The sequence below is a fragment of the Zonotrichia leucophrys genome, unplaced genomic scaffold, assembly GCF_028769735.1.
Source record: "Zonotrichia leucophrys gambelii isolate GWCS_2022_RI unplaced genomic scaffold, RI_Zleu_2.0 Scaffold_151_111563, whole genome shotgun sequence".
NCBI lineage: Eukaryota > Metazoa > Chordata > Aves > Passeriformes > Passerellidae > Zonotrichia > Zonotrichia leucophrys.
In genome coordinates, this window is record NW_026992356.1 from 7,371 (window position 1) to 35,019 (window position 27,649).

At 55.7% G+C, this 27,649-nt stretch overlaps 2 protein-coding genes across 2 annotated transcripts; one reads left to right on the top strand and one right to left on the bottom strand.

The window, feature by feature from the left end:
- Positions 1-14,142: 14,142 nt before the first annotated feature.
- Positions 14,143-25,550, top strand: LOC135461017 (olfactory receptor 14J1-like). Its single transcript, XM_064737999.1, has 2 exons — positions 14,143-15,112; positions 25,480-25,550. Exons 1-2 carry the CDS (start codon positions 14,158-14,160, stop codon positions 25,548-25,550), a joined length of 1,026 nt encoding a protein of 341 aa, XP_064594069.1. The 5' UTR covers positions 14,143-14,157.
- Positions 25,551-26,093: 543 nt separating this feature from the next.
- On the bottom strand, positions 26,094-27,026 carry LOC135461018 (olfactory receptor 14J1-like). The gene has a single exon (XM_064738001.1). It carries the CDS (start codon positions 27,024-27,026, stop codon positions 26,094-26,096), a length of 933 nt encoding a protein of 310 aa, XP_064594071.1.
- Positions 27,027-27,649: the final 623 nt, after the last annotated feature.

Sequence of the window (27,649 nt, forward strand, 5' to 3'; positions counted from 1 at the left end):
GGGCACCCGTGAGCTGCCCCCGGTTTCGGGGACGGTTCCCACGGGGGGGCCCCAGCGGACAGCTCACCCCCCAAGTGCCTGAGCCTGCTCGGGATATTCCCTCGGGGGCTGTCCCCGTTTTGGGCCCGGGCTGGGCCGCATCCCAAAGCAGCGGAGGGCAGCTCAAGCCTCAGCAGGGTAGACCAGGGCACGAATTACCCTGTGGCTGGCCTGGATCGCTCCCTTCCTGAGGAAATGCCACCTTCCATAGAGCCCTTGTCCACCCTTTGAGAAAGGAAGGGCACAGGGATCGAGGGAAATCATTGCACACCCAGGGGTGGCCCTTAGGGGGCTACTTCCCAAAACTGGAAAAGGACCCGGGAAAAACCTGTCCCCCCTTTTGGGGGGGAATGGCCCCCCCTCCTCCAAGCAGCCACCCTCAGGATGTGCCTGGGGATCGGGAAAATGCAGGGGACCCCTGGTGATTTGGGGGTGTGTGGCGCTGATCCCCAAGCCTTCCTGCAGGGGGCTGGGGAGAAGCGCACCCGGGCCAGGCGGGAAAACGCCCTGCGGGTGGGAAACAGCAGCGGGGCAGCGGGCTCCAGGATCCCTTCCCGCTGCCCGGGCACAGCGTGTCCAGATGTGCAGAGAGCCCTGGGCTGCTGAGCCCCAGGCCCAGGCTGGGGGAAAAAATCCACCATTCCTTTGGGCGTTCTGTCACTATTCGTTCCAGGATGTTTTTTTGGGCTCATGGGGCTTTTTTGTGTCCCGAGCTTTGTTCTTCCCTCTAAAGGGGACCTTAACAGAAAAGTAGTTCCATTTCCTGAATGGATGCCACAAAAGCAGGGTCACCCTGTGGGTCAGCGGGACAACACTACTCACCCCTGCGAGGGGGCGGGCTTCTCTGTGGGAATCAGCAGAGGGGCAGGAAAAGTCCTCCCTGCAGAACTTCTTAAAACACAGGCCCAGTAGCTTTGTAACCTGGTTGTGTGAAGTTGTCAAAATTTTACTGGTAGAACAGTGAGAAATACTGAAAAAGGCTCCAAAAGGCTTCAAAACTTTATTCAACCAGTCAAGGGGGAACCTTTGAGCAACCTATCTGAATGGGGCACAGTGAGAACATTTTTCAGGTGTTTTGGGGTCCCCTTCTGCCCTTTGGAACAGGGCACTGGAATGGGGTTGGGGGTTAAAGCTATGGGGCCAAGAGTGAAAAGGAAAAAGGGAAACTCACAAGGGGCCAGGAGCTCTGGGCGGCTCGGTCACTCTGCCCCCCTTTTTCCCTCCCCCGTGCAACCCATGGGGGGGGCACTGAAGCAACCCCGGGCCTGAGAGCTTCCTTCCACAGCTGCAACTTTGCTAAAACCCCGGGAAAACTTTGCGACAGGCCGCAGCTATCCCCCCGTCCCCCTCCGTCCCTCCCGCCTTCTCCCCCCTTTCTACCTATTTATCCCTCCAACCCTCTTTTCCCCCGGGACAAAACCCTCAGCCACGGGCACTTCCAGGCCCCCCAAACCCCCTGGAGCCTTGATTTCCCCCCTCCCTTTCCCCACATGGGAACCCCCGTGCAGCCCCTCCCCGGTTTGGATGTGTCTCTCACAAGGGAGCCCAGCAGGACGCTCAGCACCCCAGTGCCCCGAGCCCGCTCGGAACAATTTCCTCGGGCTTGCCCATTGTCCCCGGGGGTCCCGGGGGCCAAGCAGCAAAAGGGGGCATCAAGCTCAGCTGGGCTCAGGCCCAAGGCACACAATTACCTCCTGTGGGTGTGCCTGGGATCGCCTCCCTTCCTGCGGAAGGGCTGTATGAGCCACCGTTCCTCCAGGAAATGCTTCTTTTTGCACAGCCCTCCTCTGCTTTGGAGAAAAAAGAGGCGGGTAAGATTGGGCTGTTCCCCTTGGAGAGGCTGGGAAACTGCCCTGCAGGGCATGGAAGCAGCAGCGGGGCAGTGAGGCTGCCATGGATCCCTTCCTGCTGGGCCGGCTCGGCAAGTCCAGATGTGCCGCCAAAGCCTCGGCTGCTGAGCCCCAGGTGAAGGCTGAAGGAAAGCACCCACCTTGTCCTGCCTGCTGCATTTCCTTCAGCATTTCCCTCATGTGTTCTGATGGTCATGGGGTTTCTTCTGTCCTGTAGCTTTGTTCTTTCCCCTTGGAGGACCTTAGAGCAGCACAGTTCCATTTCCCATGAATGGATGCCAAAAAGCAGGGCTCAGCCTCTGGGGTCAGCAGGGACACACTACTCACCCTGCAACGGGAGCCTGGCTTCTGTGTAGGAATCATCACAGGGACAGGAAAAGTCCTCCCTGCAGACACATCTGTAACACATCAGCCACAGAAGCTTCTGCCATCTCTGCTCAGCTGCACGGGCACCACTGAGCCGCAGGAGCGGTGAGGGGATCGTGCAGGGCGAGGGCACACACGTGCATGGCTCTGTCCTGGCACCTGCAGCGATGCCCCCTGGCCGGGCTTTGGGCTCTATGCTGGCAGCTCTCCCAGGAAAGGCCTTGACCTACCCTCACCATCTCCCAGAGGCTCAGTCGTGGATGTGGTTTGGGAAGCCAGATCACCTTCACCAACAGGTTCAGCTGCAAAGAAAGGCAGGACAGAACATCACCCGTGGCACTGTAGCAGATCCTCAGGCTGCAGGCAAGGCTCAGCCCTGGGGCACAGCCCTGGGCCTGGCCCCTGCCCGTTCTGCTCTTCTCTGTGACTGCACAGAGCACACGGAAGGACACAGTGGCATTGCACACGGGAGGAGGATGGACAGCTAAATGCTCCTTCCTCCCACTGACAGCCATCCTGTGGGATCCCTCAGTGCTCCACAAAGGAGCGGGGCAAGGTTTACAGAATTCTTCAGCCCTGACTTAACGTTAACAAAAATTGCCGTTGGGTGAGCTCTTTGCACATGGACACTGATAGTTTTGCCAGTAAAAAGGGGAAATTGAGAACTTGCCTCTGGCATTCGGCAAGACATTCAAAGTGTCATTCACCTGGACTTCCAAATTTTCCAAGGCGTGATCCAAATCTAGAATGGAGCAAAGACCTGAACCATTTCCTTTGTGTGCTGGGATCCCCTTCTGCCTTTGGGAACAGGTCACTGCAAGGGGGGTGGTTAAGGCTATGGGAGCCAGGAGTGAATGGATAAGGCCAAACTGCACAGGGGCCTGGGGAGCTCTGGGCTGGCTCCTGGTCGCTCTGCACCCTCTTTGCAGGCCCTGTGACACATCGCTGGAGAGGAAACTGGGGCTGCCCAGGGCCCTTGGGTCTCTCTCCCGCCCCCAGAGGAAACCCTCCCTAAAGGCCTGGGGAAAACCATCCCCAGCACTTCCCGGGATGCAAGGAGCGCTGTCCCGGGAAAGGGGAGCCAGGCTGCCGGCTCACCTGCTCGCCACGCTTGCAGCGGAGCAGCCTGGGCAGCCCTGGCAGGCAGGGCCACCGCCAGGAGAAGCAGGAGGAAGAGGCGCAGAGCAAGGGCCATCCCCTGGGGCATCCCGGGGCTCTCCCTGCCTGGGGAGCACAGGGCTGGGCTGTGTTCTCCGGCCTCTCCCGCAGCCCCTCAGCTCTGGCTGCGCTTGCTCTTTGCAGGTGCAGCCCTGGAGCGCACACAAGAGCAGGAATGCAGCCGTGGCTGCTTCCGCAAAACAGCCCAGGTACCTGCAGCCACCCCCACCTGGGCTGGGCCTGCTGTCCCTGCTCAGCCCAGCACCGTGTGTGCAGCACTCCATGCAACATCCCCAGCTTCTTGCCCTTCTCCTACAGTTTGTCTGCAAATTCATCAAGAGAATGCAGGAGGAAGAGACCATCGCCATGGGCACTGGGCTCAGACCCTACTCGCCCATCTTCCAAACCAAGCCCAGCGCTGCCCTCCTGTGTATGCTTGTAGAGGAAAATTTTTACTATCCAAACCAAGTAAGCGGCCTGTGGGCAGGGTTTGATCCTCCCAGCAATTGCTTGGCCTCCCAAGCCACGCATGCTGCTTGCTGTGAGCCTTTCAGGCCACATGACAGTGGGCTGGGAAGGGAAGCACTTCTCTGGGGAAGCTGGGAGCATTGCTCCCTCTGGCAGCTTTCCAAGTCTCCCTGTGCCTTCTCCAGGTGCCCACCATGCTGAGGTTCATCCACCAGTGGCTCCTGGCCAATGACTGTGCTGAGCACAGGCTGCAAGAGGCCCTGCTGGATCTCGCTGAAGCACAGCCAGATGACGCAGTGGTGACGCTCCTGCGTGTGGCCCCGTCCTGTGACAGGTATGGGGCCCACCTGCCCAGAGGGCTCAGGCCTCCCCAGCCCATCACCCTGTACTGCCTGGCCCAGGTGTCTGACCAACAGAGAGTTCCAGGGCCCTCTGGCTGCTGCCTTTCCCAGCCCTGGCACGTCAGCCCCCAAGCCTGCTGCCATGCTCCCTCCCTGCCCCTCAGGGCTCTGTCCCCATGGGGCTGGGCTGCCTGGCTGCTGCTGGCAGGGGGCCAGTGGGCAGAGGCAGAACTGAGCCAGCTCAGCTCCCCCCAGTGCTGTGTCTGAGACACCCCTGAGACACAGCTCTGACCCCACAGAGCTGCCATGGCCATGTGGAAGAGCATCATGGGCTCAGCCAGGACTGCGGAGCTGGTGCAGCTGATCCTCCTGAATGTGCTGGGGAGCTGGCCAGAGCACAGCACGTGCACCTCCGATGGGGATGAAATGGGTGTCTTTGCCCTGGCTGTGAGTTTCTGACACTGGCCTTTGCTGGCCCCAAGCCTGCCTCCCCAGCAGCTCTCCATCCTCCTTCCCCCACTGCATCTCCCTGCCTCAGGCGCTGGCCTGAAACCTGGCCCAGGGGCAGCTTCAGGCCCACCAGGCCCCTCGCTCCCCCTGCGCCTCTCCTGGCCTCTCCCTGCCACGCTCGCGCCCTGCCACACGGACGCCTGGGCACTGAGCGCTCTCTCGGGGGGCTGTGTCCTTTGCAGGCAACTGTGGTGATATGGAAGACGCTCCAGGTGCCCTGTCTCCCACGGATATTGAGGCTGTATTTCCCCCAGCTATTTGTGCATCTGCTCTTCCAAGTCTTCTTCAGCACTCTGGATACGCCACAGGAGGTCCTTACCTTCTGGAAGGCATGCCAGGAAGAGCATGGCCTTGCCACCAGCCCCAACAGGTGCTCCGTGCCAGTCCTCCTGTCCCTGCCACGTGGCCTGCCAAGGAGCCAGTGCTGCCAGAGTGACCTGGGCTTTGCTCTGCACACAGGTTTGCAGTGCGGACCCTGAAGTCCCTGCTCTGCCTGCTCCGCTGCGAGGATGTGGTGGTGGCAATGGAACGCAGGTGTGCCTGGGACACGCTGCTCTCTGTTGACACTCACCACTTTGCCGTGGCTCTACTGGCCAGGTGAGACCCCCTTCTCCCCACTGCCTCTGACATTTGTGCTCTGTGCCCAGGTGTCCCACAAAATCCCCGTGATCATGGGCCAGAGGGCCTTGGCACTGAGGGACGGCCAAGCACACTGGAAAAAGCTGGGAGAGGAGGGTGCCCATGAGCAACCAAGTCCCAAATGGCCCAGGCCCCCTTGCTGGATGGGTGGTGGGGAAAGATGAGAACTCTGTGAGTCACTGCTGGGAGAGGTTTGCCCCACTGCCTCAGGGTCTGGTTTCCTTTTCCTCTCGTCAGGATACTTTGCCATTCAGCCATACACTTTTGTTCTGCGGTTGCATTCTACCTGCTCACCATGCTCGGTGAAGAGAGGCCATACAGGGATTTCCCTGCCCTGGCATTCCTTGTGGAGGTGAGCCTCAAGGCCAGTGCTGCCCGGCTGAGCGGCCTCCCAGCTCGCTGCCATCTCGCAGCCACAGCTGCCAGGACGGTGCCTGTGCCCTGTGCTGCTGCCTGGGCCCAGCCCTGTGCGCTGCTGGGCTCCTGCCGGCCGGCTCCCTGTCACTGCCCTGTGCCTTTCAGGCCCTCGAGTGCCTGGACTTGAGGGAATGCAGTGACAGTGTTCTGGAGATCCTGGCACAGAACCTGCAGAGCGAGCACATGGCCAGGCGTTACTTGGCACTCCGAGGCCTCGTAGTGCTGGGCAAGAATCCCTTGATGGTGAGAAGGGGGCAGTGGCTGAAGCCGTGCAGGCAGCGTGGGGCTGGGCAACACAGTCGCTTGGCCTTGCATGGGCTTCGGGCGCTGGAGTAGCTGCTCCCAGCTCTCCTGCCTCCCGCTTCAGCTGCCCCAGTGCTTCGCAACAGGTCTTTGGCCTCCGGGCCCTGTGGCAGCAGGGTGGCCTTTCACAAACTTGTGTTCCACACAGGCTGAAAAAATGTGGAGCCTGACTGAAAGTCTTGTCGAGTTCCTGTGGGATGCAGATGGAGAGATAGTTAGCATGACAGTCATGCTACTCAGCTTTATCATCTTGGACAATGACATGCTGATGCCCAGCCCCATCACACTGCAGCTGCTTGAGGCGCTCCTGCCACTCTTTGACCACGTAAGGCTCACTGCTCCCATCCACTGCCACTGGGTGCTGTCCGGACACTTAGTGCCCTGTGAATTTGCAGGCCTGTGCCAGGCTGAGCCCCGTGCAGCCAATGCTGAGGTCTTTATTTCTTCCTTCCATACAGAACAACAGCCAGGTGCAGCTGCTCTCCATACTGCTCTTCCGAACACTGGTGACTCTTCCAGAAAGGGAAAAGGAAAACAAGGCCCTGAAGACACCTCTTTGCCAGAGCCTGCTGCCCCTCTTTTTCCACTGCCATGATGAGAAGCGGCTTGTGGCACAGGTGAGGACCTGTGGGCTGCTGCTGTTCCCCTGGCAGGGGGCTCGGCTGCCTCCTGCTCTGGCACCTGCCGAGCTGCAGCCTCCTCCAGGCCTTGGCACAGGGACGCAGGTCCTGCGCCCTGCGCTGTGGGGCCATATCCAAGTCTCTGCTGCTCCCCAGGCTTCTCAGGAAACGCTGCTTTCTGTGGTCGAATTCCTGAAAAAAGGGATCTTGAAAGACTGGTGAAGAGGCAGAATCTGTGGAAGTTCAGCGAGCGCCTGGTAAAGAGGGCCTGCAAGCCCCAGCCTCAGCCCGGAGAAGCCCCCTGAGCGCAGTGCTCAGTGTGCAGGGCGGGCAGCTGTGCCCCTGCCCGGTGCTGCACGCAGAGGCCGCGCGGTCTCTTCTCCTAGCTCACGATGGAGCCCCGGCCCGGCGGGGCTGCGGGGCGGGCCGGCACCGCGGCTCCCCGGGCAGCAGCCGGCCCTCTGCCCTCTCCCCTCGGGAGCAGCAGCCGGCCGCCGCTGGCCGCGCCTCATGGCTGTGCGGGCAGGGGAGGCCGGGGCTGGGCGCAGGCAGCGCCCGGCCCAGGGCCTGAGCCCGCGCCAACCCTTCCCTCCTGCCGCCCTCTGCAGCTGGCAGAGGACAGGAGCAGAGCGGCCGAGCACCTTGCACCGGGCCCTGCCCTACCTGCAGAGCCCACAGGAGTCCCTGCGAGCGGCAGCCGTCAGATTCATGGGTGAGTCCCGAGCCCGGGCTCCCTCCCCGGCCCGGCCCGCCGCAGCTCAGCCCCGGCCCCGCCAGCCGCGCCCGGCGCCGTGGAGCCCCGCCTGGCCTGGGCATTGCTGCTGCCGCCCTCTGGCAGCCGTGCCTGGGGCGGCAGCGTGCGGCAAGGGCCGGGCTGAGCCCTGCCGGGCCAGCAGCCCGTGTGGCCACAGTGCCGGCAGCGCCGCTGGCAGGGAGCTGTGCAGCTGGGGCCGTGACAGGCTCTGTGTTCACAGGCATGGCCGCGCAGCACCTGAGGGGGAAGAAGGAAGAGCTCCGGCTCATCTGCAACGGTGAGTGAGGGCAGCGGGCTGGCAGCGGGGGCTGCCGGGGGAGCTGCAAGCCCTGCCCCGGCTGCGGAGGGCTCTGCTCCCTGTGCGGATGAGGGGCAGCGTGGGCAGAGCACACAGAGATTTCAGGGCCACCTGGGGGATTCGTGGCCAGCAGCTTCGGGCTGCTCCCGTTGGTCCCTGCTCCCTCCTGGCCATGGCTAGAGCTGGCTGGGATGGCCCGGGCAGGGGGATCTCCTCGGCTCCTCGCAGATCCGGGATCTGACCATGGCTCTGTTCCTTTCTCTTTCAGCCCTTGAACACCTGACAGAGGACACCAGCAGTGCGGTGTCAGACGTGGCACGTCAAACATTGTATGTCCTCCAGGCACTGCAGAGTGAGCGATATTCCGTCTTCCAGAGGGTGCAAGATCATCTCCGCTGGGCATGGAGGACACGGCCTCGTCTGTCGGGGCTCAGCTGGCTGCGCTGCTGGAGCTCTGCAGAGAGCTGATGCCTCTGTCTGCTGAGGCCACCTTAGCCAGCGGGAATTTTCCATTTCTTTAAGATTGTTCTTTTCTTCTTCTTGTTTTTCCTTTAGTATATAAATATAGAGTGTGTTATAATATACAGACTCCAAGGAGCTTTCTTTTGCTGCCCAGGGTCTGCAGGGCATAAGGGAAGAGGAGGAGAAGGGTGCCTGGGCTCAGCAAGATGCCCAGGCGTGCAGTGTTGCAGGGGAAATGCCAGAAGCCCCTTGGCCTGTGGTGGTTCTGCTGAAGCCTTTGTGCTGGTGACAGAGCAAGTGGGCAGGGGCCGGAGCTGTGGGGATCCCTGCCAGAGCAGTGCCTGGAGATGGCCACAAGCCCTGTGCCAGGCAGGAAGCGCCATCCGTGTCCTCCTGCCCGTGTGCTGCCGGCTGCCTTGCTGAGGGCTCCCAGGTGCCTCTGGATGGGGCTGCTCTGGAGCTGCTGTGGGGCTGCGGCGCTGCTGCCGGGCAGCTTGGCCGGGCTGGGGCAGCCCCTGAGGGGCTGGGGCGCTGGCAAGCCCTGGGCAATGGGCTGCCAGAGGCAACAAGCAGCCCCCCGGCAGTTGCCCACCTTGTTACTGCCAGAGTTGACTTGCAAGACGGACCCTGGGCACTCTGCAACTAACAGCATCGGTGTTGTTGGAAACCCAAATGCAGGGAAATCTCAGACCTTTGGTCTTGTCAGCAAAGCTTAGAATTAAAGACAGGATTTGATCGGAGACCTTGGAAAGGACTTCCAAACTTAGGTTCTAGAAGCAAGAATGTGCATTTCTAGTTTATTATAGCAGAGACACGGGGAGGAAGGTTGAAGTGGAGGAAAGTTTAGAGTTTTAGGGCTGAAGATCTAGAAAAAAAAAGAAGTTACAATGGTAAACAAGAAGCTTGGGATGCAGTGCTGTAGGTTTGTGTGTCATAACATGATTGGCTAAGGAAGCTTACACTGTAGCATGAGTCCCTAAGACAAAATATTGAAGGGTTGGCTGCAAAACATAAATAGCCTGGCTGGCAGTGTCTTCTTGGCCAAGAAATCCTACAAAGCTCTTGTAACTACAAGTCTTGCAGCCTTGTGAGCCATGCAGTGCAGATGTGAGCCAAACTCACCCTTCCTTTTTATGTAGAAGAGAAGAAAAGGCAATGGCATCATCTAAAACACTCAGAGGTCTGTTCTCTAGCTCGTTCCAAACTCCCTCGAATTCCCCAGTGGGATTTAGCTACAAAGAGATGACAGGGACTCTTAGTGCTGGCTCTTTGACTCCACAGCAGCTGCTTTAGAATCTTTCACATAAGCCTGTGCAGTTATGTGTATCATTGGAAGAAACTTTCCCAAGTGACTTGCATGGAGGTTTGTCTGAAAGGTATTTGAGGAGAAAGGCTCCCAGCAGAGGTCTGGGCTTTGGCCTGCCTGTGTCCTTTGCTGATTGTGAAGTGTGCCATCAGCTGCAGGGCGTTCTGGGCCAAAAAATATCATCAAGTCCCTTGGACTTGCTCTTTTAGGCCTCTAAGAGCTGGACCCAATTTCAGGGCACATTTGGAGACCTCATCTATGGGTGGATGGACCACCTAGGATTTTCCCAATTGCTGGGAATGGTTCTCCAGGTCCCTGGTGTAAAACGGGGCTCCCCGGCAACTGTGCATCTGCAAGATGATAAACAATTGTCTTGGTTTAAGAGAGAGGTGTCTGCTAATGAAGGCAGAAGGCTGCTCTGAAATGGAAAATGTAAATCCCCTCCCTTCAAATGATTCTCATTTAGAAATTCAAATGCTCTCAGGGAAAGATATGGGGATAGGACTGAGCCCGCAGAGCCGGGCAGCGTTTGCTGATGGTCTGAGCCCTTCCCAAAGATCCTGTGCGGGCCGTCTTAGACACCTGGGGCCAGGCATTCCTTCCAAGCTGGGCCACTTTGGCTGGGCTGGGGGCAGCCCCAGGACAAAACCAGTCATTATCATGGAGCAGAGACCCCTGAAAGCACCCAAGGTGGCCTGGGGGAAAGAGGAGGAAGAAGGCCCTGGAGCTGCCCCAGCACATCAAACCAAAGCGGTGGTGCCGTTTGAGCTGCCGCAGGAGGGTGAGTGGCAGAGCTGGCCCACAGGGTTGGTGTCCGCAGCCAACTTGGCACCATTCCATCCCATCCCACCCAATCCCATCCCATCCCATCCCATCCCATCCCATCCCATCCCATCCCATCCCATCCCATCCCATCCCATTTTATCCCATCCCACCCAATCCCATCCCATGCCCATGGACAGGACGGAAGAGGGGCCGGGCAGACACCCCGCAGGGGCCGTGCTCCATCCCCTGGGGCATCCCGGGGCTCTCCCTGCCTGGGGAGCGCAGGGCTGGGCTGGGTTCTCCGGCCTCTCCCGCAGCCCCTCAGCTCTGGCTGCGCTCGCTCTTTGCCAGGTGCAGCCCTGCAGCGCACACAAGAGCAGGACCCCGCCCGTGGCCTCTTCCACAGAACAGCCCAGGTACCTGCAGCCATCCCCACCTGGGCTGGGCCTGCTGGCACCGTGCTTGGAGCATTCCCTGCAACATCTCTGGCTTCTTGCCCTTCTCCTACAGCTGGTCTGCCAATTCATCAAGAAAATTTGGGCGGAAGAGACCAGCACCATGGGCACTGGGCTCAGAGCATATTCCCACATCTTCCAAACCAAGACCACTGCTTGTGGTGTCACTGGGCCTCATGAAAACAAAGATCTGTTTTGATACTATGGGGGCTTATGGAACCAAGGGACAATTGTGGTGCTGCAGGGCACCAAGGAGGTCTGGTTGGCTTGGCCTGACTGGTCCAGCTGACCTTGCATGTTGAAGGTTGCTTCTCATCTGCCCTTAAAACTCTGGAGTTCCGTGTTTTCCTTCCTGTGGGAAAGAACTCTCCTTTTCCTCCAGGTGTTCATGGCCAAAATTAGGATTTTACCTCTATATTTGATTAAATCCAAAGATTCTTTCTATATAAAACCTGCCAGAACAGACTCCTCTGGATGGCCTTGGCATCTTGGGGGCCACCTCTCATCTGCCTTCAAAACACTGGAGGGATGTGCTTTTCTTTCCATTGAAAAAACATCTTTCGATGCAGGCATCTCTGGCCAAAACTGGGAATCTGCCTCCAAAATTCCTTCTATCCAAGGATAGCTCCCAGACAAAAGCTGCCAGGACTGTCTAGGTTCCCTTGGCTTCCTGAGGGCCAGCTCTCACCTGCCTGTGAAATACTTGGGCTCTGTACTTTCCTTCCTATGGAAAAGAACTGTCCTTCTTGTCCAGGTGCTCATGGAAAAAACTAGGATTTGGCGTCCCAAACTCTGTCTATCCAAGGATTGCTCCCAGACAAAAGCTCTGAAGACAAACAGGTCTGGCTGGCCTTGGCCTCCTTGAGGCTGCCTCTGATCGGCCTTCAAAACTCTGGGGCTCTGTGGTTTCCTTCCTGTAGAAAAGAACCGTCCTTCTTGTCCAGGCACCTCAGTGCATCATGGCCTCAAGCACATGAGCACTGTAAAGGGACAGAGGAGCTCTGTGCTCAGTGGGATCGGGACTGAGGACAGCAGAGGAGAGCCCTGGGAGGGATTGAAGGGTGGTTTCAGAGATGGTGGATCTTTTTAATATAATAGTAAACAGGGAGAAAAATGGAAAAACCTAATGTAAATTGCCACTGAGGAGATCAGGACTGGAGAGAAGGACAAAGGAATTTCCCTCCCAGGGCAGGGCTGTGGTGCAAAATAGCCCCCAGAAGGAGTCTGGGTCAGCCCCGGGCTTTTTGTGGGCAGGCAGAGGCAGGCAGGAGGCAGAGCTGTCAGCAAAGGAAGGGCCCAGCCAGGTGGGGCAGCCGGGGGATGCCGACAGCCTGCAGGGACAGAGGCGCAGGGCAGGGACACCGTGGGACAGCCTGGGCTGCACAGGGCACAGGGATGGGCAGCAGCTGCAAGACAGCCCTGCCAGAGCCACCTTGGGCAGCACTTTGGCCATGGCTGCTGGGCCTGGGCCTGAGGCAGGAGCAGGAGACAAGTGACCCTTGCAGGGCTGGGGCCTCATTGCCTCCTTGTCCCTGCTCAGCAGCCTGGCAGGGGCCGCCCCATGCTCCTGCCCTTGCCATTGCACATCCCCACATGCCAGTGCCCATCCCGGGAAGAGCCCTGAGCAAGGAGGGAGGGACAGGATCTGCCTGGCCAGGGGCTGGGGCTCAGGCCTTGGCTCTTTGCATTCCTGAAACACATCCAGCTTTGCTCAGCACCAGAGACACCTTTGCCTTGTTTGTCCCCAGCTGTCATCACTGCCTCCAGTGTTCTGCACTAACTGGAACTTGGGGACACTTTCTCAGTCGTGTTCCTCAGTGGGAACCATTAAAACTTCAAGAAGTTTCAGAGTTTCAATTTAATTTTGAGTTCTTCAGAAGTTTTTTGAGCACTCTCTCAGGGACTGAGTCTGATGTAAACAACACCAAATCCCCAAGAGGCTCATTAAAGGCCTTGTGCTGTGTCTGTGCTGCTGAGCTTTAAAGGAACAGCTCTTCCCAGCACCAGCTCCTCTCCCAGCCCAGCAGGGCTGAGGGCTCTGCCTGCAGGCACTGAGGGGACAGGAGCCAGGCAGAGACAGGCTGAAGGCAATCAGGATTGGGAAGACATTGAGCTGAGACTTCACGTGGAGAAAGATCTTCACAGCCCTGTGCATGGTGAGTGTGTGGGTGCAGGGCAATGTCCCCTGTGCTCCTGGAGGGATCTCCTGAAGCCAGCACACCGCACAGCCTGGGGGATGTGTCAGGAGGACTCTCTCATTTTCTCTGTGGCACCGGAGGAGGAGGAGGATGTGCTGCAGAGCGGGGCTGCCCTGGGCACCGTCAGAGGGACAGGGCAGGACGGCTCCTGCTGCCAGGGATGGCTGCAGGGGGTGAAGCTGGGGCTGCAGCCAGGGCTGCCCAGGGCTGTCCTGCAGAGCAGCTCCTGCAGCCCTCGGGGCTCTTGGCCAGCCCAGGGCATGTGCCACCTGCCAGGGGCAGCTCTCAGCCTGCCTGGCAGCTCCCCATGGATGCTGCAGGGGAGAAGTTGGAGGTGGAAGGAGCCACCCCCATCAGGGCAGATTCCTCCTGCTCTGGAGATGGAGCTGCATGGCCAGGGCTGCTCTCAGCTTTCTCCTAAAGGGAAGGGAAAGGGGCTGTCAGCTTTGGCTGTGTCACTGAGACTCCTGCACTGTCACCCTGGGCATCAGCAGATGGGCCTCAGATCTCCCTCAGAAAGTGCCTCCTCAGCCTCCTCTCCCTACAGACAGCAGCAGCAGCTCCTTGGCTTGGAGCATCTCTGTTTGTCTGCCCTGCCCTTAAGGCCCTGCTGCCAGGGAGATGCCACTGGGCAGTGCCCTGTGCTGGGAGGAGTCTGCAGGGCAGAGCTGAGCCCCCAAGGCTGGGCTGGGCTCTGGCAGCACTGGCAGGGACAAAGATTGGATAGAGAGAAACAGCTCCCACTAGGCACAACTCTAGGCAGCAGAGAGCCAGACCAACCCTTGGTATCCCTTCCTTTTCAGGTGCACAGGGAAAGAGAGAAGGATTTGGAGATAATTATTTTTAAACTGGAGTGTTCAAAAATTGCACAATATTGTTCAATCAAGTTATAAGTGCAGTCACCCTAAAACAGAGAGAGGTGAAATGAGCAACGGGCACCTGTGTGGGATGAGTAGGTCTGATTTCACTGGGGCACAGGGAGCCCTGGTTTCCCTCTTGGTTCCCCAGTGCTCTGGCAGAGAGCAATGCTGAAGATGAGCCAGCAGCCTAAACCTGAGCTCAGAGATAAAAATGTTCAGCAAAGTTCCCCAAAAAAGGAAGTAATTTTGAGGGGATTCATAATAAAAAAGGATAAGTATAACACAATTCATTCTTTCTCAGCTTATCAGTGTCTTCCTTCAACAGCCCACGATGCCCAGAGTTAAGGAATGTCCAACAGCAGCTCCATCAGGCACTTCCTCCTGCTGGCATTGGCAGACACGCGGCAGCTGCAGCTCCTGCACTTCTGCCTCTTGCTGGGCATCTCCCTGGCTGCCCTCCTGGGCAACGGCCTCATCATCAGCGCCGTAGCCTGCGGCCACCACCTGCACACGCCCATGTTCTTCTTCCTGCTCAACCTGGCCCTCAGCGACCTGGGCTCCATCTGCACCACTGTCCCCAAAGCCATGCACAATTCCCTCTGGGACACCAGGAACATCTCCTACTCAGGATGTGCTGCACAGGTATTTTTCTTTGCCTTTTTCATTGCATCAGAATTTGCATTTCTCACCATCATGTGCTACGACCGCTACGTGTCCATCTGCAAACCCCTGCACTACGGGACCCTCCTGGGCAGCAGAGCTTGTGCCCACATGGCAGCAGCTGCCTGGGCCAGTGCCTTTCTCAATGCTCTGTTGAACACAGCCAATACATTTTCCCTGCCCCTGTGCCATGGCAATGCCCTGGGCCAGTTCTTCTGTGAAGTTCCCCAGATCCTCAAGCTCTCCTGCTCACACTCCCACTTAAGGGAAGTTGGGCTTCTTGTGGTCACTTTCTGTTTAGGTTTTGGTTGTTTTGTGTTCATTGTTTTCTCCTATGTGCAGATCTTCAGGGCTGTGCTGAGGATCCCCTCTGAGCAGGGACGACACAAAGCCTTTTCCACCTGCCTCCCTCACCTGGCCGTGGTCTCCCTGTTTCTCAGCACTGACACATTTGCTCACCTGAAGCCCCCCTCCATGTCTTCCCCATCCCTGGATCTGGCAGTGTCAGTTCTGTACTCGGTGGTGCCCCCAGCCCTGAACCCCCTTATCTACAGCCTGAGGAACCAGCAACTCAAGGAATCTCTCAGGAAAGCTGTGACTGGCTGCTTTTCAGCCTTTTCATTGTCCCATAAGACCCCTCACAGTGCTTTGCATTGGGAGCCACAAAGGAGCTGGAAACACACCCCTGCTTTGGCTCCTGCCATCTCTCAGAATTCTCTTTCCCTCAAGGGGCTTCAAGTGGGTCAGGTCCTGGGAAGGGACAGCAGGCCAGAGACCCAAATTAACCAAAGGGATATTCCAGACTGTATGGCCCCAGTTCTGGTATAAAAGCTTAGGAAGGAGGAAGAAAAGGGGAGATTTCCTATTTACAGTGTTAGTCTTCTTGATAAACCACTCCAACTGCTGAAGTTCTGCTTCCTGGGAAGTGGCTGAACATCACTTGCTGACAGAAGAAGAGAATAAAATTTTTGGGGTGTTTCCTCATTGCTGGTGCATGTAAGAACTTCCCCTTTTGCTATAGAAAACTGCCTTATCTCAGTCCACAATTTGTCTCCCATAACATTTTCTCTCCACTGTACAGCCAAGGAGGGGAGTGCTAGAGTGACTTGGTAGGCACACGGACTCCAGCAGAGGTAACCCACCAGAACAAGCCACAGAAGGCCTGCTTTCTTCTGTCAGCAGCTCTCAGGGCATATCATGAGAGGCCAAGTCTGCCCATAAGTATATTTTAAATTGTTTTCTGCTTCTGATTCTGTTATAATAAAAAAAATGCTCTTATCCACCCCCTTCAATTTAATTATCCCTCCTGCTTATGTGACCCAAGAAATTGTGTAAGAAGGGAGTCTCACATTGTATTTAGGTGAAATAAATGAATATGCAACCACTTTGTAAAAAATTTTATACTATTCTTATCACAGCAAGAATGAACAGAAATGGGCACAGCTTTGTGGCTGCCCCAGCTTTGGCATGGGCCCTGGGCCTGGAGCAGGAGCAGCTATTGAGGGCCCCAAGGCCGGGGCTCTTGTGCTGCCCTGGGCAGATGGGATGGCAGCAGGGGCTGCAGAGCTCTCAGCACCTCAGCCCGAGGGGAGCAGGGCAGCCAGGGAGCCTCCTTTGGCCTTGGCCAAGCCCCTTCCCCCATGCCTGGGGCTGAGTCCTGTGGCAGCTGCAGCTGCTGCTGTGCCCTTGCCAGGGGCTGAGGCCGTGGGGCAGTGCCCAGAGCAGCCTGGCCTGAGCAGAGCTGTGGGGCCAGAGCCAGCTGGGCTGGGATGGGGAGAGGCCCTTGGAGCTGCCCAGAGCTCAGGGCAGCTGGCAGAGCTTGCAGGGAGCTGGGCTGGGCTCCGAGAGCCTGGCCCAGAAACCATCAGTGTCCATCTCAGCCTGGCTGAGCGTGCAGGGGCAGGACTCAGGCCAGGCCTTGTGGGGCAGGGCCAGCGCCTGTGCAAGGCATTGCAAACAGGCAAGTGGCCCAGAGAGGAGGCTGCTCTGTGCCCTTGGTGGCATGGACAGAGCAGGAGGGGGCCCAGGACATTTGTCAGCACCAGCCTCTTTGCCCAGCCCTTGGCAGCCCTGGCTGCTGAGCCCAGCTTTGGCCTGGGCTGAGTTTGGCTGTGGCCCAGCTCCATCTTCCTGCAGGGCTCAGGGCCTGTTCCCGGCCATGGCCAGCCCTGGCTGCCTCTCTGCTGGCCCAGAGGCCGGCAGAGCCCGGGGCAGGCTGTCTGTGCAGCCCCACAGGTGCCAGGGGCTCTGCAGGAGCTGGCAGAGGCTGCCCAGCAGGGAGGCCATGGGGCACAGAGCCCCAAGGCTGCTGTGGGCACCACGGCACAGGGGCCGTTCCCAGCCACAATGCTCCTGGCCTGGGCTGGGCCTGCACAGGGGCTGGGCCACCATGGCTGGGCCAGCACAGGGCCACAAAGGGGCCACGCAGCCGCTGCCGGGGCTGACAGCAAGGCCAGGCACACACAGGCAATTGCTGAGCATGGCCTGGGCTGGCCAGGCCTGACTGTGCCAAAGGCAGAGCTCAGCTGCTCTTGGGGGCTGCAGGAACAGTCCAGAGCCCAAAGAGACTCCATGGCTGTGCTGGAGAACCAAGGCTGCAGAAGGGAAATGCAGGGCTGCTGTGGGAGGGGGAGGGCATTGAATTCCAGCATACACCTCAGCTCTCTGATGATCCCGGCACTATGCTGGGCCCTGTTTCAGACTGGAGCAAGAGTGACATAAAACTACAACTAAGTTGTCTTTGTCTAAAATCCTTCCTGTATGGAAATCCCTTGTGGATGGTGGACATGTCATATGTTTCTGGAATGTCACATGGAGAAGAGGGAAGGATTTTGGCTTTTATTATATTTTATCATATTCACATTTTTACATGTGCCATTGTTATGTTTTCTCAATTATCCCATCAAAAAAAACACCCAACAATATTTAAGGTAGCAACAATTTTAATTGAATAGTTTAGAAAATATATAAATAAGGGATAATTTGGTTCAAATAATAGCGCATAAGGAAAAAGAACCGCAGGGTACGAAGGGCAGGGTTCTTGACCCTTGCCACTTCACGTACAAGCTTGCCAAGTAAAAGTCACCCCTTATATGCCATGTGTCAATTCCATCTCCTCCCAATTTCAGTTTGCCACTTTTCTGTCTCCGCATTCATTACCACCTTTACCACGCATGCGCCACCACTCAGTTTGGTGGTCGCACAAGTCTTTGGGGGTCGTCACTGATGAAGGCCCTGTAGTCTTCTTCGTTGTCCTTTAATTCACCTTTGGGTTACACATGCGCACCAAGCCAGTACAATGTAAGCCAAGACTAACGTATCACTGCATCTACATATCAAAGCAATAAGTCCCTTATAATTAGCATTTTCTTGGACCCAACCAGGTTCTTGGTCATTTTTAGCAACTGTATCTTCAGCTTCTTTCCTGTGGTCCTTGAGAACGTCTGCTGGGAAGGGGGGGTGGGTGGAGCCCCTCCCTTCCCTCTCTTCTTTGGCATTACAACTTTTAACTATTAACTGTTTTATTATTCTCAAATATTAATTACTGTATCAATATTGATTACTGTTTCAATTTTTTATCAGCACAAATCATAACTATTTATCACACCATGAAGAGAAACTTCGTGTGCCTCTGAGTCCCACCAGTTCCTGACTCCCAAAGGACACAAACCTGATGAGTTGTGGTTCCCACTCCAGTGGTGGCACTTGCACCTCCTTCCGTAGACAGAGCAGAGCTCCCTTGTCCCAGAAAGAGCCTGGCAAAGGAGGGATGAAGGAAACAGGACAGGCTGTGGGGATCAGGGGCAGGGCAGAGCCCAGCAGAGGAATGACTTTTGCATTTGATGGAGCTGTTCCTCCCCTTGGCTATTTTGGCTGACAAGTAATGAACATCCCTCTGTGTCTCGGGCAGCTCCTTCTCCAAGGAAAGCAGGTGGGAGTTGGAGCCAAGGAGCTGAAAGCTGCAGGTGCAGCCTGGGCTGGAGGGAGCTCAGATTTGCACAAGGCTGCTCTGAGTGCCAGGGCTTGGATGGCGGAAATGGTGGGGTGGGGGTAGGGACAGAGTCTGATTGATTGTCTACCATGAAGGGTATTGATTTTCAAATGTATTCAAACTGCATGAGGAGATACTTGGCTTGTTCAGGTGTTCTGAATATTAATGAGCCGTGGGACACTGAATTCCTGCACTCAAGAGCTGAAGGCTGAACAAGCCTCTGCAGCAGGAAAATTCAGCAGCAGCCTCCAAGTTGCTGAGGATGTCAGCAGCCCCCACCTAGGCCATCCCTGCCCAGAGACCGTGGGGGAATGGGCAGACAAGGAGAGCGTCCCTGGGGCTGGGGCAGCACAACTCAGAGGCACCAGCGGCTCCAGCTGGGAAATGGAGTGTGGAATGTGGCTGGGAGCTCAAAAGAACAAAACAGCCTTTACTGGGGATTTTAGAAAAATCAGAGAAACTTTGGCAAAAGGTTTAATATGACATGCAATCAACAAAAAACAATTCTCAAAGCACTGACTTGGCCCATTCACCTTCGCAAAGTCTTAGCTTGATGAATTTTAAGTTACTCAAAATTTTCAAAAAGCGTGAATTGAAAAGAGAGAAAGACAGAAAAGATACAGAGAAGCACACACAGCTACCAACTCCTGGATTCCAGCAGCGTTCAGATGGAAATTCCAAGAGGAGGTAGGGTCAAGATGTTTGCTTGCCTTGTGGTCAGCCTTCAATTTCCCTTGGTCTTGCTGGGCCCTTCCCCCAGGTGGGACTTGGGCTCATTTGGACCCTCAGGAGCTGGGCTGGGGCTGCAGAGGTGGCTGTGGAGCATTGCCTGTGCTGTGCCAGGGACTGGCAGACACTGCTGGGCTGGGATAGAGGCTCTGGGGGGATTGGGGTTCCAGGGCAGGGCAAGGCTGGGGTTCCAGGGCAGGGCAAGGCTGGACCTGCCCCTTCCTCCCCCCTACACAAATTGTTTCCAGCCAACAATCTCCTCCAGTCTGTCACAACAGGGAAATGCTGGAGTTGAAATCCCAACTCTAGCCATGGGCACCTGGCTGAGAAGGAGAGTTCTTTTCCATGGGAAGGAAAGAGAGAGCCTCAGTGTTTGGAAAGCAGGTGAGAGCCTCACTAGACCAAGGCCAGCCAGACTTGTCAGGAATGGCAGATTTTTACTGGGAGCAGTCTTTGAATATAGGGAATTTTGGAGGCGGAAACACAATCTTGGCCATGGACACCTGGAGAAGCAGGACAGTCCTTTCCCATAGGAAGGAAAGCGCAGAGATTTCCCCAATGTTTTGGGGACAGATGGGAAGTGACCCTTGTGAAACCACTGCAGCCAGATTTGTACTGGCAATATTCCTATGGGAACAATCCCTGGATATAAGGAAATTCGGAGGAGAAATCCCAAATCTGACCATGGGTTCCTGGAGGAGAAGGAGAGTTCTTTTCCATAGGAAGGAAAGCATGGAGTCCCTGTGCTTCAGCAGCAGATGAGAAGAGATCCTCAACATGCCAGGGTCAGCTGGACCAGTCAGGTGGCCCCTGGGAGGCCAAACCAACCAGACCTGTTCTTTGTGCCTTTGGTTTTATGGGGCCCCACCCTGTCACAATGGTGCCTTTGATCTATGAGGCCCCACAGTGCCATAATGGTGACTTGTTTCTATGGGGTCCAGCAGTGTCACAAGGGCTCCTTGATTACAAGAAGACCTGCAGTGTCACAATAGACCCTTGGTTCAATGGAGTCCCACAGTGTCACAATGGTCCCAATTATTCCATCAGGCCTTGCAGTGTCACAATGGTCTCCGTGGTTCCCCAGGTCCCACAATGTCATGTGACTCTTCTTTTCCATGAGCCTTGCAATGTCACAATGGACTTTGGACCTTGGGGATTTGCAGTGTCACAATGGTCTCTTTGGTTCCACAGTGTCACAATGGACCATTGCTGACAGAAGGCCCCTCTGTGTCATCCTGGAGCTTTGGTTCCATGCAGGCCTGAAATGTCACAATGAACTCCTTGTTCAGTGGTGTTCCACAATGTCACCATGGCCTCGAGGTTCCGTGAAGCCCTGCAGTGTCACAATGGTCTCCTTTAGTGGCCCAGTGTCACAATGGACCACTGATGACACGAGGCCCTGCAATGTCACAATGGACCTTTGGTTCCATGCGGCCCTGCAGTGTCACAAAGGACCTTTGGTTTAGCAAGGCCCAACAGTATCACGATGGTGCTCTTGGTTTATGGGGACCCCCAGGGTCACAATGGTCTCACTGGTTCCATGAGGCCCTGCAGTGTCACAATGCTTTGCTTATTCCATGGGGCCTCATAGTGTCACAATGATCTCCATGATTTCATGAGTCCCCTCAGTGTCACAATGGCCCCTTGGTTCCATGAGGCTGTCAAGTGTCTTCATGGTGTCTCCATGATTCCATGAGCCCCTGTAATATCACAATGGACCTTGGCTCCATGGAGTCTCGCAGTGTCCCAATGGCCCCTTGGTTCCATGAAACCCCAAAGTGTCACAATGGTCTCCATGGTTCCATGAGGCCCCGTGGTGTAATAATGGACCCTTGGTTTGATGGGGCCTCTCAATGTCACAATGATCCCTACATTCCATGGAGCCACACAGTGTCAGTACAGTCCCCTTGGTTCCATGAGGCCCAGCAATGTCACAGTGCTCTCCATGATTCCATGAGGCCCCACAGTGTCACAATGGTCCCTTGGTCTCACAGGGCCCCACAGTGTCACAATGGTCCCTTGGTTCCATGGGCCCTGTGCTGCTGCATTCCCCCCTCCCCTTCTCAGGCCACCCTGCCAGCTGAGAAATGCTCCTTGGGGCTCAGCCTTGGCCAACAGCCCCTGGGCTCAGCTCCTCTGCAGCTCATCACAAACACTGTCTGCTCCAGCCACTGCTGCTGCCCAACCAGCTCCTGGGTTCTGTAGCAGAAGCCCTGGGAACTGTTTCTGTTCCCTCCATGGCACAACATCCCTGTTCTCACACTGCCAAAGAAAGCTGTTGGTGCCAAGTGTGGCCAGGATGAGCCATTGCTGGGACTGAAGCCCCTCTCTTGGGGCCCTGCAAACAGCGCTCCAAAAGGAGCCCTTGGAGCTCTCCGGGGCCAGCAACTCCCTCTGAGTGGGGCCTCTCCCAGCCGGGAACTCTCCCGTTGGCTGCACTCGGGAATCCTGAACAACGACGGAGCCTGGGTTAGGGTTAGGGCCAATCCCCCCACTCCTCCAGGCTCAACCCTTTTGCCCTTTGCTGGGGAGATGCCAAAGGATCCACAGGGAGCATTGCCTGCCCTCAGGGGAATTGCTCACAGGTGCCTTGCACTGACTCTTTGTGTCTGTGTGCACACAGGAGTGCCTGTGCTGGGGAAATGTGGCAGAAATGCTGCTCTCTGAGGGCTGGAGTGCCTGGGATAGCTGAGTCAGTCAGGCCTGTAGGGAAGGTTAAATCACAAGGCCTAAATGAAGTTAAATGCTGCTGAGAGGTTTTCTTTTGCTAAGCGGTTACCTTTAGTATAAGTTTTATGTTAAGTTCAATATTGATAAGTGTTATTCCTCTGTTAAATTGTGAAGTCATAGGTTTAAGTTCGGTTACATGCTGTTACGCTCTGCTCATTTGCTAAACTGTGAGGTTGAAAGTATCAGTTAAGGTTAATGTATTAGTAAAGTCCTGTTAAGTTTGAGCTCTGTTAAGCTTTCAGGCCATGTTCCTTTTATCCTTGCCGTCAGTGTCCTTGTGTCTCACACACATACAGGGACTGTTCTCGGTCCATTTCTGGTTTGATTGCTTAGGGAGGCCAAAGCTCAGTTTGAACTTAGAAAGGCAACTTTTCTAAGGGGTAATAAAAAATGTTTTTACAAATACATTAATGGTAGAAGGAAAGGTAAGACCAGCCTTTGTTCTTTATTGGACAAAGGAGGGAACTTAGTATCTGAAGATGAGGAAAAGGCAGAAGTGCTTAATGCCTAATTTGCTTCAGTTTTTAGTGGGAAGATGACTTGCCCTCAAGACACCTGCCCACCTGGGCTGGTTGATGGTGACAGGGAGCAGAATGGTCCCCCCATTATCCAAGAGGAGGCAGTCATACAACTACTGAAATACTTAGATATTCATAAATCTATGGGACCAGATGGGATCCACCCCAGGGTAATGAGAGAGCTGGCAAATGAGCTTGCAAAGCTACTCTCCATCACTTACCAACAGTCCTGGCTCACTGGTGAGGTTCTGGATGACTGGAAGCTGGTCAATGTGATACCCATTCACAAAAAGGGTGCAAAGGAGGATCCTGGTAATTATAGACCAGTCAGCCTGACCTCACTACCTGGCAAAATAATGGAAAAGTTTATATTAAGTGCCATCACACAGAATTTACAAGATGGCCAGGGTATCAGACCCAGCCAGCATGGGTTTAGGAGGGGTAGGTCATGTTTGACCAACCTGGTCACCTTTTATGACCAGGTAACCCACCTAGTGGATGCAGGGAAGGCTGTAGATGTTGTTTATTTGGATTTCAGCAAGGCTTTTGACACTGTCTCCCATAGCATACTCCTAGACAAGCTGGCAGCCCGTGGCTTGGACCGGTGCACTCTTTGCTGCGTTAGGAACTGGCTGCATGGCCGGGCCCAGAGAGTGGTGGTGAATGGTGCTGCATCCAGCTGGTGGCCAGTCACCAGTCGTGTCCCTCAGGGGTCTGTGCTGGGGCCAGTTCTGTTTAATATTTTTATTGATGACATGGATGAGGGTTTAGAGTCTTTCATTAGCAAATTTGCAGATGACACTAAGCTGGGAGCATGTGTTGATCTGTTAGAGGGAGGGAGGGAGGGCTTTGCAGAGGGATTTGGAACAGTTGGATGGATGGGCAGAATCTAATGGGATGAAGTTCAATAAGTCCAAGTGCCGAGTCCTGCACTTTGGCCACAATAACCCCCTGCAACGTTATAGGCTGGGGATGGTGGGGCTGGACGGTGCGCAGGAGGAAAGGGACCTGAGGGTGCTGGTTGACAGTCAGATGAACATGAGCCAGCAGAGTGCCGTGGTGGCCAGGAAGGCCAATGGCATCTGTCCGATTTTCGGCTGTTTGGATGGCCTGGAAAGGCCCGGGGTGGCCTTGAGGCGGCCCACGCTTCAAAGGACGAGAAGAGGCTTCAAATCTTTTCTTGGTCTCGGTGTTTATTAATTGCTTATCTAAAAGATTTTCTCTCGGCCCGACAGAGGTCTGCTCAGCAGCCAGCCATGAGCACACTCCCTGCCCTCCGGACAGTCACCTATCTTTATACCCAAAGTTGCGTATACAATATTTATCATTTTTCCCCAATACCTTTCACCCTTATTGTCCGGTGCACTTTTAGTAATGACCAATCCCAAAGTGCCACCATCACCACAGAAGATGGAGGAGAAGAAGAAGAAGAAGAAGGACAGGACACGCCCCAATTCCTCCATCTTACTTCTCTAAACCCCCCTGTACAGAAATCCTAAACCCTGTGTTTCACTCTCTAATTAACTTATCCCTTCACCATTCACTCCGGTGAAATCCTCCTATCCTCATACAAGTGTCGTCTCCTGTGTAGGATCAAAGTCCAGCCACCAGACACTTCTGGCAACATTCCAGGACTCCCGAGGCCCCCAAGGGTGGTCTCGGTGACTTGGCACCTCAGTCCTGAGGTGCTGAGATCCCACAGCATCCTGGCCAGTATCAGGAACAGTGTGGCCAGTGGGAGTAGGGAGGTCATTCTTCCCCTGTACTCAGCACTGGTGAGGCCACACCTTGAGTATTGCATCCAGTTCTGGGCCCCTCAGTTTAGGAGGGACGTTGAGATGCTTGAGCGTGTCCAAAGGAGAGCAACAAGGCTGGTGAGGGGCTTGGAGCACAAGCCGTATGAATAATGACTGAGGGAGATGGGGTTGTTCAGCCTGGAGAAAAGGAGACTCAGAGGTGATCTTATCACTCTCTTCAACTTCCTGAAGGGTGGCTGTGGTGAGCTGGGGGTCAGTCTATTTCTCCGGGCAACAACAGACAGAACAAGAGGACACAGTCTCAAGTTGCGCCAAGAGAGACACAGGCTAGAATTAAGGAGGAAATTTTTCACAGAAGGAGCGATAATACTGGAATCATCTACCCAGGGAGGTGGTGGAGTCACCATCCCTCCATGTGTTTAAGGGAAGACTGGATGTGGCACTTGATGCCATGCTCTAGTTGAAGTGTTAGAACATGGGTTGGACTCGATGATCTTCAAGGTCTCTTCCAAACTAGAAATTCTGTCATTCTATGATTCATGGAACCAAGAATCCAGTGTGACACTTCAGGGCCTTGGGGGACCAAGGGCCATTGTGACACTGCAGGGCTAAAGATCCAAGGGACTTTGTGACACCAAGGGGTCCTATGGAAGCAAAGGGACATCGTGACACTGGAAGGCCCCATGGAACCATGGAGACCATTGGGGCACTCTGGGGAACCGTGCTGACACAAAGTTGGGTGTGAGTTTAATCTGCTGGAGGGTAGGATGGCTCTGCACAGGGCCCCGGACAGGCTGGATCCAGGGCCAAAATCCAACAAGGTGAGGTTTAACAAGACCAAGTGCTGGGTCCTGCACGCTGGCCACAATAACCCCTGCAGCACTACAGGCTGGGGACAGAGTGGCTGGAGAGCAGCCAGTCAGAAAGGGACCTGCAGGGACTGATGGACAGCAGGCTGGACATGAGGCAGCAGTGTGCCCAGGTGGGCAAGAAGGCCAATGGCTCCTGGCCTGGATCAGGAATGGTGTGGCCAGCAGGAGCAGGGCAGTGATTCTTCCCCTGTGCTGGGCACTGGTTGGGCAGCACCTTTAGTGCTGTGTCCAGTTCTGGGCCCCCCTGTTTAGGAAGGCCATGGAGGGGCTGGAGTGTGTCCAGAGAAGGGTAACAAGGCTGGTGAGGGGTCTGGAGCACAAGTCCTGTGAGGAGTGGGTGAGGGCCCTGGTAGATGTTCAAGTTCTCCAGCCCTTGCTGGCCCCAGGGGCTGATGGCATTTGTGCTCCCTCAGGTTCATGTCCCCACACCAACAGCATGGGGGTGCTCCTGCCTACTGTGTGCAATGCAAACAGGGGCTGCTGAGCCAGTGCTGCCGTGTCTGTGCCTGCAAGGATGGGGCACCTGTGTAAGCTGGGGGAGAGGCCAGGGCTGCAGAGGGGGGATGTTTTTGGCAGCTCCATGAGGACGCTCTGGGATGCTACCCTGGGCTGTGCAGCGCACTGGGGATGGATCAGCCCCTGCTCTGCTGCTCCTTCCCATCTGCCCCAGGGCCCTTGCAGAGCCCCAGCCATGCCGTTTGTCCCCAGCCTGCCCACGGTCAGCCTGGGGCTGCTCACGGGGCTTTTCTGTGCTGAGCATTGGCCTGGGTGTGTTCTTGAGAGAGCCTGGGCAAGGAGCCTGGAGCCCCCAGGCCCCGGGCTGAGGCGTCAGCGCTGCCCCAGCAGTGCCCATGGCCTGTCCCTGCTGCAGCCCCGGCACTGCCACACCCAGATGGCACAAGCATTTATATTTCTTTGTGGATAATATGAAAAATTAAAACAAGAGAAAAAAGACCCCAGAACCAAACAACTTGAAACATCATATACAACTTTTATTATTAGTGAGTTGCAGAAATTGGGCAGCAGTTTAATGTTTCTGAAAGCATCCAGTCATCAGCCTCCACACTGCAGCCTTGAGCTCCTGGTTCCTCAGGCTGTAGATGATGGGGTTCAGGGCTGGAGGCACCACCGAGTAAAGAACTGACAGGCCCAGATCCAGGGATGGGGAGGACATGGAGGGGGGCTTCAAGTGAGCAAAGATAACCGTGCTGAGGAACAGAGAGACCACGGCCAGGTGAGGGAGGCAGGTGGAAAAGGCTTTGTGCCTTCCCTGCTCAGAGGGGATCCTCAGCACAGCCCTGAAAATCTGCACATAGGAGAAAATAATGAACACAAAACAACCCAATACCAAACAGGAACTAACAGCAATGAGCCCAAGTTCCCTGAGGTAGAATTTGGAGCAGGAGAGCTTGAGGATCTGTGGGATTTCACAGAAGAACAGTCCCAGGGCATTGCCATGGCACAGGGGCAGGGAAAATGTATTGGCCGTGTGCATGAGAGCACTGAGAAAGGCACTGGCCCAGGCAGCTGCTGCCATGTGGGCACAAGCTCTGCTGCCCAGGAGGGTCCCGTAGTGCAGGGGTTTGCAGATGGACACGTAGCGGTCGTAGCACATGATGGTCAGGAGGAAATACTCTGTTGCTGCACAGAAAACAAAAAAAAAGACCTGTGTAGCACATCCTTTGTAGGAGATGTTCCTGGTGTCCCAGAGGGAATTGTGCATGGCTTTGGGGACAGTGGTGCAGATGAAGCCCAGGTCGCTGAGTGCCAGGTTGAGCAGGAAGAAGAACATGGGCGTGTGCAGGTGGTGGCTGCAGGCTACGGCACTGATGATGAGGCCGTTGCCCAGGAGGGCAGCCAGGGAGATGCCCAGCAAGAGGCAGAAGTGCAGGAGCTGCAGCTGCCGCGTGTCTGCCAATGCCAGCAGGAGGAAGTGGCTGATGGAACTGCTGTTGGACATATGTTCTCTATTGCCTTGGGGATCTGTAAGAAAAGTAATCATGGAATAGTTGGGTATGGAGAGGACTTGAAATATCACAGCACAGCTTGGGGGCACTTTCCCCCCCACTGCCTGCCCAGGGCTCTGCTGTCCCTGCCAGCAGCTGCTTCCCTGTGCCCAGGGCTGGGCCCTGCCAGTGCTGCCAGAGCCCAGCCCAGCCCTGGGGGCTCAGCTCTGCCCTGCAGACCCCTCCCAGCTCTGGCACTGCCCAGGGGCAGCTCTGGCTCTGCAGGCACCATCAGAGCAACCCAGAGTTGGCTAGAAATGTGACACTGATGCTGCTCCTAAGGGCCTCTGTGCTGATATCTGTCAGTGCCTGGTTTAGCAAGATCTCAGAGAATTTTTTTTATTTTTCTCAGCCTGAAATGAGAGATGAATGTCTGTGTGCAGTTTCCATCCCAGCAACCTAGGACAGTAGAACATAAAAGCAGTTTATCCCCTTTTACGCAGCCCCTTCTCTGCTGTGCTCCCTGTATAATCTAATTTCTGTAGTTCAATGCCATGCTGGAAGCACTCCTAAAAAAAGGCAGCATCCCTACCACACAAGGAGAACACTTCCAAGCCTTACCAGCTGTCTCCTCCCA

What these genes read in the sequence shown, in the direction of transcription:
- LOC135461017 (XM_064737999.1), top strand. Translation starts at nt 14,158, where the DNA reads ATGTCCAACAGCAGCTCCATCAGGCACTTCCTCCTGCTGGCATTGGCA. An exon ending in GTCCCATAAGACCCCTCACA is followed by an intron (nt 15,113 to 25,479) that starts GTGCTTTGCATT and finishes GTGCTCCCTCAG; the next exon opens with GTTCATGTCCCCACACCAAC.
- LOC135461018 (XM_064738001.1), bottom strand. Translation starts at nt 27,026, where the DNA reads ATGTCCAACAGCAGTTCCATCAGCCACTTCCTCCTGCTGGCATTGGCA.